Raw genomic sequence first — 14,400 nt, forward strand, 5'->3', positions numbered from 1 at the left:
AAGCCCTGGACCGGGAAGATCCCACATCCCACAGAGCAACTAAGCCGGTGCGCCACAACTACTGAGCCTGCACTCTGGAGCCCATGAGCCACAACTACTGAGGCCTTGTGCCACAACTACTGAAGCCCGCGCACCTAGAGCCCACGCTCCGCAACAAGAAGAAGCCACCGCAATGAGAAGCCCATGCAACTGCAACTAGAGAAAGCCCACACGCAACCAAGGCCCAATGCAGCCAAAAATAAAATTAATTAATTTAAAAAAAAAAAAAACAAAAACCTAGGCTCACATGCAGTCAAGAGTATTTGGGCTTTCCCTATGCCGTCTGCATCTTAAATAGCACGGGAGACGTGAGGACGGCTTTTTTGTTGCTGTTGGAAGAAAACGTTCGTGAGGTCAAACAAAACTCATGTATCTTTTCAAATAAATATAAAAATAGACGGTTTCAAAATATTTTTTAAAAAGTAAGCCAACTATAAAAATAAATGAGGTTGTTCAAAATATTATTAGAAATGCACATGAACCAGGCCTATACTGCTACAGGAGGGTCTTTAAAAATTAAGCATACAATCATACTTTTATGACCTCAATCCCAAAATCAAAAAGGGAAACATGTCTCCCTGTAACTAACTACTCAGGAAAGCTGAGTAATATTGGTTGAACCAAACGAAGAGAAGCAGAATGTGAAGAAAACTCAAAGGGGTAGGCCACAGAATCCGAGCTAGGCTGTAATACCCTCAACTGTGTGAGAGAGCACTAGAGCCTACAGCTACGGAGCCAGCTACACTGCCTGGACTACTGACCCCAGAGCACAGGAAGTGCTTTCTAAATGTGAGCTCCTCTCCTTTGTCATTCCAACTAATTCAGTAGAAAGGTACGGAGCAGAGAGGAAGCCCAACGGAAAGCAGCAGGCAGGTACCCTATGCCGCAGGCTCAAACAAAGTGGGGAGGTGGAGGAGAACCTCCATCAACTGGGATAATTTCAGGAAGGGAAAACATGTTTTCTTCTGCTATTTCCTGAAATTTTTCCACCCTTCGCAATAACTGCTTCTTCCTTCACTGAAAAGTCGACAGTTGTGACTGGCAATTCCATGTATGGGCAACAAAGTGCTTCACAAACATTAATTAAGCGTTCATGTTAAAAATGTGCTTTCACCTATAATCTCACTAGATCTAAAAAGAAGGCAAGATTTTTGCAGAAGCTTACAAAGAAGCTTAGGCACAACTATGCATAAAAATCCAAAACCTAATTCCCAATTTATGTGTCATCCTGGCCACCAATTAAATGTAAGAGGCTCTTTCTATTTTACTAACATTAAGTCCGGTATCTGCCTGGAAAGGACTTGACTTTCTTTTTCATAAATAATGGGAAACCATTCAGATGAAAAGAAAATAAGCAATTCCATAGTTCCATTCCCTCCTTACCTTTCTGCTTTGGGCTTTGTCCCATCTACTAGGTATCTAGTGTCTGGATACTGGAAAAGCAACTCTTCCTGAAGATCTACCAATGACCTCAACAATGCTTTAAGTGCCTTGTGACCTGGGAAATAAAGCAGAGAGAAGGAACAGTTAATTATCTATAGTTCTCCAAAGTAGGTGATGCCTATGACGCTGGACTCCTGAGCAGTACTGGCTGAGGGGGTGGGCACAGGGTACGCCGGGACTGAGAACTCTCTGAAATACAGAATTCCTGAAAGGAAATAATAACAGTGCCTACCTCATAGGGTCGTTGTGAGGAACAAGCAAGGTAACAATGTGTAAGGTGATTAGAAGAGCGTCTGCAGTAAACTGTGAGTTCTTAAATTTAGTAAGTTTGACACACTCCTTCCCTGCCTGTCATCATAACCAATCATTTTGTTCCTTTGGTGCTTCTTTCTCAGATATTTTTCTACAGGTTACCCATTGACCTCTTGGATTATCCCTTTACTGATCAACTCCTTAAGTAATTCTTTCTCTTCTGAAGAGCACAGCTTAGTCCTGGGGTCCCTACCACCACCACCACCACCCTCCCCCAGGAGATCTCCTTTGCTGGTGTGAGCTACCGCCTCATTCATTCAATCTCCCAACACATACCCTTAAGGAAGGTTCCAGTTCACGAACAGAAACCCAAGTTAATGACTTACTGTTTGCAGTACAGTCATCCCTCGATATCCACAGGGGATTGGTTCTAGGAGCTCTCCCCCAGGATAACGAAACCCATGGATGCTCAAGTTCCCTATATGAAAGGGCCTAGTATTTGCATGTAACCTACTCGCATCCTCCCACATACTTTAAATCATCTCTAGATCACGTACAACTAGTACACTGTAAATGCTATAAAAATCGTTGTGAATACTACATAAATAGTTGCTAGAGTTGCTGCAAATTCAAGTTTTGCTTTTTGGAACGTTCTGACATTTTTTCTTTTCAAGTATTTTTGATCCAAAGTTGGTTGAATCCATGGATGCGGAACCCAAGGATATGGAGGTTCCATTGTACTGAACTGTGTATTAAAAATTTGCACACCAAGAATATGTTCTTACCTGATTTTCCTCACAACCAAAAGGATGCACGTGTAATAAAGCTGGTCAGGATTAAGTTTAAAGTCTATGACCAAGAACTTTCAGAATAAAATCTGGCCCTCTGAGAACCAAACTCTTACCTTCTTTATCAGCAAAATCCTACTAGAGGGGCTAAATAGACATTGATAACTACTAGTTAAGTTTTGACAGCACTCAGACATCTCTCTTTATAATCAAACTTTCACATTTCCAGCAACTGCCAAGAAAATCTTCACATGGATGCTCGATCACTTCCTCAAACACACCACGTCAGAAACAAAACTCTTTTTTCCAACCTAATACTTCTCCTTTGTCTGATTCTCTCACCTCTGTTTAATGTTTTCACAGGAGATCACTGACATTTTGGTGCCCTTATTCAATATATTCAGTCAGTTGCTAAATCCTGTGGTTTCCATACTTCCTATCACTAACAGTTGTCCATCTGTCTCTGGCTATGCTTCGATCACTCCTTCCCACTTTCCTTTAAGTAACTGTAATCTTCTCACAAGCATCCTTACTCTCATTTAGCAATCCCTACATTCATTTTTATTTTATATTCTAGACTAACTTCAGCCCACACGAACTTCAGTTTAAGTGATTTTTATGAATTTGATTCTATCTCTTCTGCTTCTACCTTGCCCAGCATGAGTAGCTTCCTCACTATTTTACATCTCAACCTATTTCATATGGGACACCAACACATGACTCAGACAAGTTCTCCAAACAGATCACACTGCAGCATTCCATTTCAACATACAGCTAAGAGCTTACCTGAGAAAGCCTCCTCGGATTGGTCAGAAGGAACTCAATAACCCAACAGCTACTTTGCATTCCTCCAATAATCTCTGTATAAGACTATATAGGGACTTCCCTGGTGGTCCAGTGGTTAAGAATCCGCCTTCCAATGCAGTGGACTTGGGTTCGATCCCTGGTCAGGGAACTAAGATCCCACATGCCTCGGGGCAAGTAAGCCTGCACGCCACAACTACCAAGCCTGCATGCCCTGGAGGCCACGCGCCACAACTAGAGAGAAGCCTGAGCGCTGTAACTAGAGAAGCCCGTGAGCCACAATGAAAGATCCCGCATGCCGCAACCAAGATCCCACATGCCACAACTAAGACCCGTCGCAGGGACTTCCCTGGTGGCACAGCGGTTAAGAATCCGCCTGCCAGGGCTTCCCTGGTGGCGCAGGAGTTGAGAGTCCGCCTGCCGATGCAGGGGACGTGGGTTCGTGCCCCGGTCTGGGAAGATCCCACATGCCATTGAGCAGCTGGGCCCGTGAGCCATGGTCGCTGAGCCTGTGCATCCGGAGCCTGTGCTCTGCAATGGGAGAGGCCCCAACAGTGAAAGGCCCGCATACCGCCAAAAAAAAAAAAAAAAAAGAATCCGCCTGCCAATGCAGGGGACACGGGTTCAATCCCTGGTCCGGGAAGATCCCACATACCATGGAGCAACTAAGCCCATGCACCATAACTACTGAGCCTGCACTCTAGAGCCTGCGAGCCACAACTACTGAGCCCGCATGCCACAACTACTGAAGCCTACGCGCCTAGAGCCCGTGCTCTGCAACAAGAGGAGGCACCGCAATGAGAAGCCCGCACACAGCAACGAAGACCCAACACAGCCAAAAAAAATTAATTAATAAAAATAATAAAATAAAATACTGTTCTTGTATCCAAACAAAAAAGGACTATATAAATACAACTTGCTTGTTTAAATGTAACAGAAGACCCTTGACCACATCTTTTCTAAATTCCACATTCTAATCCTTTTATAATCAGTACATATCCACACCACTTGGGGGGACCTGCAATACCTAAATATTACCTGAAAAAAATCCAAAATGCCTTGTGTTCTAAACCCAGGTTCTCAATCTGTTACTCTGAATCTTAACAAAACAAACAAACAAAAAAAACCTTTCCACCAAATACAAAAATAAAAAGTTACTCTCATGAAGAATAAAAAAGTAACACAGAATTATTCTTCGGACAGTTTTGGGGAAACGGATTAGGTACAAACAAGATGAGTAGTATGCAAGAAGAATAAAAAGAATAAAAATATAATAATTTTAAAGACAAGAATTACTTTAAATGTGCTAAGTGTGTAACTAGGATAATGCAAAATTATGCATATATACATATGTAAATTTTTAAAGTAATGAGGAAAGCAGAGAATACAAATAACTACAAATATTAGGTTACCACAAATGATCATCTATGAAAAGAGCTGAATATTATAAACAGAGATTCCATATAGCTAAGGTTCTGAAAGTTATGTTACAGCCAGAACCTTAAGAAAATAGAAGAGACACTAATACTTGGAAGGAAGCCCATGAAAACGCAGAAATCTCCTCTCATCCAAATTCTGTGCAAATATGAACCACTGTTTTTACCTCCTTTTCTAGAAACAGCTACATCTTAAGAGAGCCCATGTTCTCCAAAGTGAAACTACAAATCAATTTTGCATTTGCAAAGTAGTCTTCAAAATTCCCAAGCCTAAACCTTGAAAATATTAGGCTATGTGAAATAAGTCAGTTGCAAAAGGACAGATATTGTGTGATTACACTTCTATGAGATATCTAAAAAAATGGTCAAACAGAATATAGAAGGGTGGTTACCAAGGGCTGGGGAGAGGTGGGAATGGGGACTTACTGGGTTTTTTTGTTTGTTTTTTGGGGTTTTTTTTTTGTGGTACACGGACCTCTCACTGTTGTGGCCTCTCCTGTTGCGGAGCACAGGCTCCAGATGCACAGGCTCAGCGACCATGGCTCACAGGCCTAGCCGCTCCGCGGCATGTGGGATCTTCCCGGACCGGGGCACGAACCCATGTCCCCGGCATCAGCAGGCGGACTCTCAACCACTGCGCCACCAGGGAAGCCCGGACTTATTGTTTAATGGACACAGAGTTTCAATTTGGGATGATGAAAAAGGTTTTGAAACGGACAGTGGTAATGGTTGCATAACAATGCAAATACTGGCTACTGAACTGTACACTTTAAAATGGTAAATTTTATGTCATATCAATTTTACCACAATTTTTAAAAACACCTTAAAAAAATCCTAAGACCAAAGTAGTAATAATTCTACCATCCCAGTCTATCTCTCTACAGAAAAAAATCGTCTACATTCCTTCAACCTGGAGCCTAGTCCAGAAGAACAATGGAATATTATTCAGCCTTAAAAAGGAGAGGAATTCTGACACGTTACCACATGGATGAACCTTGAGGACATTATGCGAAGTGAAATAAGCCAGTCACAGAAGGACAAATACTGTATCATCCCACTTACATGAGGTACCTAGAACAGTCCAATTCATAGCAACAGAAACGGTGCTTGCCAGGGGCTGGGGCGAGAGGGAAATGGAGAGTTGTTGTTTAATGGGTATAGCGTTTTAGTTCTGCAAAATCAAAAAGTTCTGGAGACTGGCTGCACAACAATGTGAATATATTTAGTACTACTGAACTGTACACTTAAAGCAGGATGGTAAATTTCATGTCATGTGTCTTTTTACCACAATAAAAAATCATCAGAACAGGAAAATCAAGTGCCTGTCCCTTACTTCCTCTAGGTACCATGTGTCCATGATCTAAAATATGAGATCAAGAACCATGCAGGGAAGAAGCTGCAAAGCAGTTCATAATGTTTATAGCTGCTTGCCCCCAACAAGCAAGTCATAATTTGACTCTCACATGTAACATAACCAAGAATTCGGAAAACGTCCAACAAAAAGACTACTACTTTTAAGGGCCACTTTCAGGTAGCTACGCAAGCCCTTTTTTTATTGTTCAAGTCAGTTTTAAAAAATCCATCGCAGATATCTTAGACAGCATATCAATCCAACAAGAAAGCAGAGAGCCAATATCAGTAAATCAAAGTGTGCCTTTCTGTTAATACTCTCTCATATGTTCTCATTTTACACACCCCTTCACCCAGTCAGAAAGTAGCCCTAAAGTATTTAAGCTCCATTCAGGGATAGCACCACCATGCATCAAAGTGTCAAGAGACCTACCAGAGGTGAAATCTGCAATTCTGTGCTTCTAACCACCACCAAAAAAAAAAAAAAAAAAAAATGTTTATCAAAGTCAAGTCACCAGTGGCCAACACATGGACAACCTCCTGCGAAGAGATTTAGAAGCCAGAGCCCAATTCTCGTTTCTTTGTGATATTAGGGCCACATTTCCTTCTAGTAAAATTTTATGTAAAACCTGAAGAGATGATGAGCAATCCTCTGCTGGTCGCGGTAGGCCTCCTGGAAGCCACAGCTGACGAGGATGAGGAAAGACTCTCTCCTAGAGGCTCCAATCCAATAGTGAATTCTTCCCAGCCAAAAACCAAACCAAAACAAGCAACTCTCTTTAGCATTCATATAGGGCTGAATTCTATTTGTTCAACCCTATGAATGAGAAAGGGAATGGAATCAACAGTTTCTAGTTCACCTCTAGTTTTTCTCCTAATTAGCGTCAGAGTTAAAAGTTAAGAAAAGCTGCAGATACTTTCTTCTTGTTCAAAAGAACAAGCCCAAACAGTAATACTGACAGAATTCGGAATTATGATACAGTGGAGCCTTCACTTTGTAATTCTTTGTTGAAGAAGTTAGGGCACCTGGCCACAAAACAAATGACGACTGTCGAGAACATATATGTTTATTTTGTCTTACATGGTCCATTTCCAGAGGCTTTTCCCTTAAGAGGAGATTAAGAAGGACACATGCCTCACCTTATTACCAAGATTCAACCCAAGCACCTGGGCACTGGCTTTAGGAATAATTTCCCAAGTAGAGATTAAAAAGGAAGAGTACTTTACTAAGGGCCAGAGCCCTGTATCCTAACTGACACTATCACTAACTAGTCATTTTCCACCGAGTGGACCAATTTAATCTCTCCAAGTCCCAGTGGTCTCATCTATAAAATGTAGATAATCCTTTGCCTGCTTATCTTGCAGAATTAAGGTGGAAAATAACAAATGCTTTTATATATTAAGGTATTCTGCAAATTTTTTAATGCTGTAGAAAGAGAAAGTATATTACTATCACAAAATCAGCATCTTTCACATGGTGAAAATCTCTAGCTCTGCTTGTTCTGATCTACAGCAATAGGATTGAACTAGTATTCATACATTCCTATATTAAGTATTCATTTACATGCTACCCATATGCAAGCATTCTATATATAAAATGTCACCAATCTAAAAACCATTTTCACTTAACAGCTTTATTTTTTTCCCTGATTCATCGAGGCTGTTTGATGTAAACAAAACTGTAGGCAGAGAATAAGTTTGGACATGGGCACACAGTTCATTAATTAGATTATAAACCAATACGTAAAACTTCTGGCAAGGGGATGGAGGGCAACGGGAAGAGCAAATGTATAAAGTAAAATAAAATAAAATGTATAAAGTAAAATTCCCATTTTACACTACTGTCGCACTAATATAAAGTAAAAAACCTTATCAGTTTTTAAATATCCACACCATTATTTTTAAAGTAAATATGCAAACATACAATTATTTATGTGCAAGTAATATAAACTCCCACATTCCTATTACCCCAGATATATACACTGAGGTAGAATATACAGATTGCAAGAGCATTTTTTTTTTCTTTCCTCCTTCCAAAGTAACTCTAGGACTGCAGCTAAACTATAGGTCAAAAGGACACACGATATACTGGCCTGAGGACAATACTTTTCATTCAAATCCATACAAGCCTGCCACTTGCAGTAGTCATCCCCAGCAATTAATCCCCCAAGAAAGACGTTTGATTAAATCTTTTCAAGCAAATCCTTTGCTTTGCTTTTGTTAGTTCACTTCTTGTCAACATCCATTAAAATATGCCTTTAATTCTCCCACAATCTTAAAAAACACCGATTCCACTGTCTTCAACTTTAATCAACTGTATGGCCGGCATTTTTCATTTCATAATAATGTGCTGCTTGGAATTCAAGAGGCAGGCTCAGCATCAATCATCTGGTAAGAATTTTTCCACTGCAATAAATATGCAAATGAGGAGAGCCAGTCAGTCGTATTTCAGGCCCGACTTGCTAGTGTTTTAAAAAAGACACAAATTTATTAATTGCCGGTGGCCAGAGGAATCCTATTACTTTGGGCATTGATTACAAAGCTGTGTGAGTGATTATTGTGCAACTCGCGGGCTACCCAGGCATGAGGAAAAATTATTAAAGCAAGGCAGAGATTATCAACTCAGAATAACAATAAGCCTTAACATTTAGGCCCTAACTTCTTCAACAAAGAATTACGTGAAGGCTGCACTGTATCATAATTCCGAATTCTGTCAGTATTACTGTTTGGGCTTGTTCTATATTCCCCAAGCAGAATGCCGTTACCAGTAAGAAAGAGCACTGCAGGTTACAAATTCCTTAACACCCACTGTGTGGATGAGTCGCTATCATTTCCAGTGTGGGTGCGACTACAATTTTTATATATCCACATAGGTATACACATACACAGGTGTGGGCACATACATATCCCCCCGATTTATTAGAGAAACAGATGTACTCTTAGGAGGACCATGTTTCGACTGAAACAGTAGAAGATTTTCCGTCCCACTGTGTTGGTTGGTTGTGTGAACCAAAAGTAGGATTTTTTTTTTTTAATGGTACAAAATCACCACCAGGATAACTTTTCCAAAGCAGAGCGTGGGGACTTATATTCTAAAATCATGACAACTAAGCCAAAAGCAGACTTGGGTTTTCCGACCTCAGGGAGTCCCATGGCGGAAGGCATGCAGTCTGTGCAGGGGTCTATGGAGGACACGATTTGATGGGCTAATTCTGAATGCAAAGTATTTTTGTGAGAAACATTCAGCCTAAGACATATTAAATCAAGTAAGAAAGAGGACTCAGTGGACAAAACTTATTTTTTCTCTTAAGAGAATGATGTAGGGAATTGGGGAGTAAGTGGAAGTTGAAATAAGGGAGAGATGAAGAGACATAGGATAAAATATGCTGGGTGAGCCCCCTCACAGAAAGAAACCAAAGGAAAAATCCTTCCCATTTTACATTACTGTCGCACTAAGTAACATGATAGGTAGTGTGCATTTGAGTTCTGTGGAGGGACATCCCACTCAAGCTGTGATTTCTGACCAGGTATGAATGTGTAAGGAAGGGAAAAGAAGTGCAGAATTTCTTAGGTTTCCCTGAACACTCTCTCAAATACCTTGATGAAGTGTGTCAATAAATCCTTAAAAAGCCCTACAGGACACAGCAATCTAACTGATCAATGTACTTCCCGAAATCCACTAGCTACCTTCCATTTCACAGTTCCTAGACAACCTCCATTGTTCCAGAGTACTTACCTGAAAAGGGAAATTTATTTTTCCCCTTTAAACAGAAAGGGTAAATGCTCAGAGCACGAGGTACTTAAAATCCAAGTTTATTTACCACAGTAATTGCTTAAACTGTCTCATATAGGAGTTACCTTGGGAGAGTGGGGATACTTTCATTTTTATTTGATACACTTTTGAACTGTTTGAATATTTTATAAGCACATATTACTCTTACAATTTAAACTGCTATTAAAGTTTAAACTCTGAAGTAAGGGAACTTGTTAAAAATAAAATTAAAACCACAATCCAAGTAACCTTCTGATTCATATAAAATAGTCTGATCCTTTCATATTAAAAATCCTTTAAATAAACAGGTAGTGAACTGTCCCAAACCAAGTGCCCAAATTCTCTATACAGTATGGGTCTGGAAGTGGGGGTTCCCATGCAGTTAATCCTTCCTCTCTCAGTATCCTTCACAGCATTGCTACAACACATATTGTACTGTGCACGTTGTAAGCAGCTTGAGACACAGACCTTGTCCTGCCACTCTAGCAGCCAACACATCACTTGGGCCATAAAAAGTACTCTACAAATATTTCAGTTCCAGAGAATTGATGCCCAAGTCACATGACAGAACATCTAACTACACTATCATTTCCAAATCTAAATGCTGACAAGCAAACAAAATGTGGACTCCCTATCTGCTACCTTCGATAACTGTGTATCCTCAACAAACTGACCTTTTGTTAACGGAAGCAAGGGAATCAAACTTAACTTTTTCCTTATTTGAACACGCCAACTATAAGATGTATAGGCTACTCCTAAGAGTCTCAAAACCACTGTAACAGATCTAAGAACTTACAAGCATGAAAATAATTAACAATTTTTGTTAGGCATGTTACAATGCATTCTCATGAAAACAATCATTATCGCCACTTGGATAAACTGAGGCTCAGAAAATAAAAGATTATTGGGATATTTGCGTTCCTTTTAGTATTAGTGAAGGTAAGCACTGCTTCTTCATCAACCCAAAAATGAAACACGTTGAGACGTTGCTTTCATGTAAAAACATTTAAATGATGCTTTAAAAGTGGTTTACCTATCTCCACATCTTGCTGTGAGCATCCTGAGGCAGGGACTGAACCGCTCACCTTGGTATACTGGGTGTTGGCAAACGGCAGACTCTACATTGTTGAATGAATAACTGAATAAAAATGACATCCTAATATTCTTCCTGGCATGTGCTTTTTGTGTGTGCATTTCAAATCTCCAAAGAACTAACTATAAGTATAGTACCAGTATTTATTTATATAGCCCTTTTAAGAAGAGGGAAACAAATACTGTGGCCACAGAGCTATAGCCTAAGAAAAAAACTATTACCGCTATTAAGATTAATAGCTAACACTTATCAAGGACCTACTAAGTACCAGACACTAGCCTGAGCACTTTTCATGTAGTAACTCATTTAAATCCTCACAACAATCCTTTCAGGTACATACTATTATTATATCGCCATTATACAGATGAAGAAAATGAAACACTACTACAAGCTTTAAAAAAAAACCTGTAAGTTTTTCATTTTCTAGATCAATGTACCCTTATGGGATATGTATCAAAACTACCTGGAAAACGAAATGAAATTTTCAATTCCAAAAAAATGACAAAACTGCCCTCCTCCATACCATGACACAATAAAAAAACACTAGTGAGGGGACTTCCCTGGTGGTCCAGTGGTTAAGACTCCACGCTCCCCAATGCAGGGGGCCCGGGTTCAATCCCTGGTCAGGGAACTAGATCCTGCATGCTGCAACTAAGACCCAGCTCAGCCGAATAAATAAATAATTTAAAAAACAAACAAACAAAAAACAGTAGTGAGTTTCTGTTAAAATGCTGTATCTAAATTTGGTCCTCACACTTGAAAAAACAATGGGGAGAAACTAAAGAAAGCCCAAATCATATGGATGGAAGGCAGGTCCTGTAAGACAAGATAAAAGAATATTTGCTTAACCCAAAAAAGAAAATGTTAAGAAATGGATTAGGGCTTCCCTGGTGGCGCAGTGGTTGAGAGTCTGCCTGCCGATGCAGGGGACACGGGTTCGTGCCCCGGTCTGGGAAGATCCCACATACCGCAGAGCGGCTAGGCCCGTGAGCCATGGCCGCTGAGCCTGCGCGTCCAGAGCCTGTGCTCCGCAAGGGGAGAGACCACAACAGTGAGAGGCCCGCGTACCACAAAAAAAAAAAAAAAAAAAAAAAAAGAAATGGATTAATAGTCTCCAAAATTCAAACGGCCAAATACATCCAAAAACAGATAGATGCTTAGCCTTACTTAAAAAAAAAAAAAATTAAAACAAGGTGATACTTTTCTGATAGTGCTTGATGCTGGCAAGAATGTGAAGGGGCACTCTCCATACACAACTGATAAGAGTTAATTAGCACAACAGATCCAGAAAGCAATCTGGCAAAATGTATCAAAGTTTTACACACGCATACCTCCTGACCCTACTATTCCACTTCTAGAAATTAATTCTAGAGAAATAATCAGATAAGAAAGCAAAGAGGTGGGTACAAAAACATTTTTAGCTTTTTTTTTTTTTTTTTTGCGGTACGCGGGCCTCTCACTGCTGTGGCCTCTCCCGTTGCGGAACACAGGCTCCGGACGTGCAGGCTCAGCGGCCATGGCTCACGGGCCCAGCCGCTCCACGGCACGTGGGATCTTTCCGGACCGGGGCACGGACCCATGTCCCCTGCATCGGCAGGCGGACTCTTGACCACTGCGCCACCAGGGAAGCCCTAGCATTATTTATAATAGGTAAAAATAGCAAACATCTTAAGCGCCCATGTATAAAGTATTTAGCCAGATAACTTTCTGGGCAGTTGTTGAAAAGGGTAAGTATAAACAGAATTTGGTTTGAATACACTAAACCATAAATACTTTGGGGGATAACTGAAGTAATCTGAGTATGGAGTGGACATATTACTTAGGACTGTTAGGAGGTATTGATTTGGTTAGAGGAGATGACAGTGTTACATAGGAAACAGTCTTACTTTTTAGAGCTATTTATAGAACTATTTAGAAGCAAAATGCCATGATGATGAGTACTTTAAAATACTTCAGGAAAAAAAATAAAAACAAAGGGAGCATAGTATTTTTTTTTAAAGAAAGAACAGGTGGGCTTCCCTGGTGGCGCAGTGGTTGAGAATCTGCCTGCCAATGCGGGGGACGCGGGTTCGGGCCCTGGTCTGGGAAGATCCCACATGCCACGGAGCAACTGGGCCCGTGAGCCACAACTGCTGAGCCTGCGCGTCTGGAGCCTATGTCCCGCAACGAGAGGCCGCGATAGTGAGAGGCCCGCGCACCGCGATAAAGAGTGGCCCCCGCTCGCCGCAACTAGAGAAAGCCCTCGCACGAAACGAAGACCCAACACAGCCAAAAATAAATAAATTAATTTTAAAAAATCCTTCCCTAAAAAAAAAAAGAACAGGTAAGAAAGGCATATTTATTAACATGGGAAGATGGTTCTAGTTCAACGTATCCTCGTGATCTCATTTACGGTTTAAAAAAAGGTTAAATTGACATAAATACCTAGAAGAATATACACCAAACTGCGAGAGAGAGTTCTCTCTGAAGAGCACTATTAATAGAAAGGAAAAAGAGGACTTTCACAATCCATGTTACGTATTTCAGGATTAGGTCAGGGGGAGGGGGATAATTAGTACTGTTTGAAAAAGAATATTTTTTTACTACAAACTTCACTTTAATAATTTTTTTTAAAAGCTGATAAAGATTAAATAAATATATTCAAGAATACAGAGAGGTCTTCTGAGGTAGATATCATTCTTCCTGTCAACAGAATAATCAAACAAAAAGACAGATTAAAATAAAATTTAAAAAAAATTAGAAGTGGCCATACATTTGATTGACAAGGAGATAACCCATCCCTAGAACTAATTTAAAATTTTCCCTGTATGACTCACAAAAGAAATGCGAAAGACCAATAAATGTAAGGAAAAAATGTTTACCCTCGTTAAACACTGGGAAATGTAAATTTTTTAAAAACGCAAATTAAAAGAAGCAGAAACCATTTTCCACCTATCAAAGTGACAAAGATGAAACAAAATTATAATATCCAGGGTTGACAAGGATAAGGGAAACTGACATTCATATAAAGAAGATGAGAATGTAAACTGATCTAGCTTTTCAGGAGGGCGACTTGGTCATACAGATCAAATGCCTTAAAATTGTGTATATCCTTAGAACACATACTAATTCCACATCTAGAAATTTATTTTATGAAACAAAGTAATCACAGATGTGAGTAAAAATTTACTAATAATAATGTTTATTGCATTATTTATAAAAATGAAAACCTGGAAACAATCCAAATGTCCAACAATAAAGAACTAGTTAAACTACCCATATGATGGAAAATCTCTGCTGCCATTAAAAATAATGCTGTAGAACAATATTTAATGACATGGAAAAATATTCATGATCTCTGTTAAGTAGAAAAAAGCAGACTGCAAAACAGAATATAGAATATGGTTCCATTTTTGTTCTAACTACACACCCACAGGGGGAAAG

At 39.9% G+C, this 14,400-nt stretch overlaps 1 protein-coding gene across 3 annotated transcripts in view; it reads right to left on the reverse strand.

Annotated features, from left to right (window-relative positions):
- AATF (apoptosis antagonizing transcription factor) overlaps positions 1–14,400 on the reverse strand; it is a gene marked incomplete at its 5' end in the record, with an annotated part of 104,600 nt that overhangs the window by 65,120 nt on the left and 25,080 nt on the right. For all 3 annotated transcript variants that reach the window (XM_079725398.1, XM_079725397.1, XM_079725396.1), the window contains one exon: positions 1,423–1,537. In XM_079725398.1, coding sequence (XP_079581524.1) covers positions 1,423–1,537 — 115 coding nt within the window. The remainder of the gene's footprint in view (positions 1–1,422; positions 1,538–14,400) is intronic.

Source organism: Hyperoodon ampullatus (assembly GCF_949752795.1).
Source record: "Hyperoodon ampullatus genome assembly, chromosome: 19".
Taxonomy (NCBI): Eukaryota; Metazoa; Chordata; class Mammalia; order Artiodactyla; family Ziphiidae; genus Hyperoodon; species Hyperoodon ampullatus.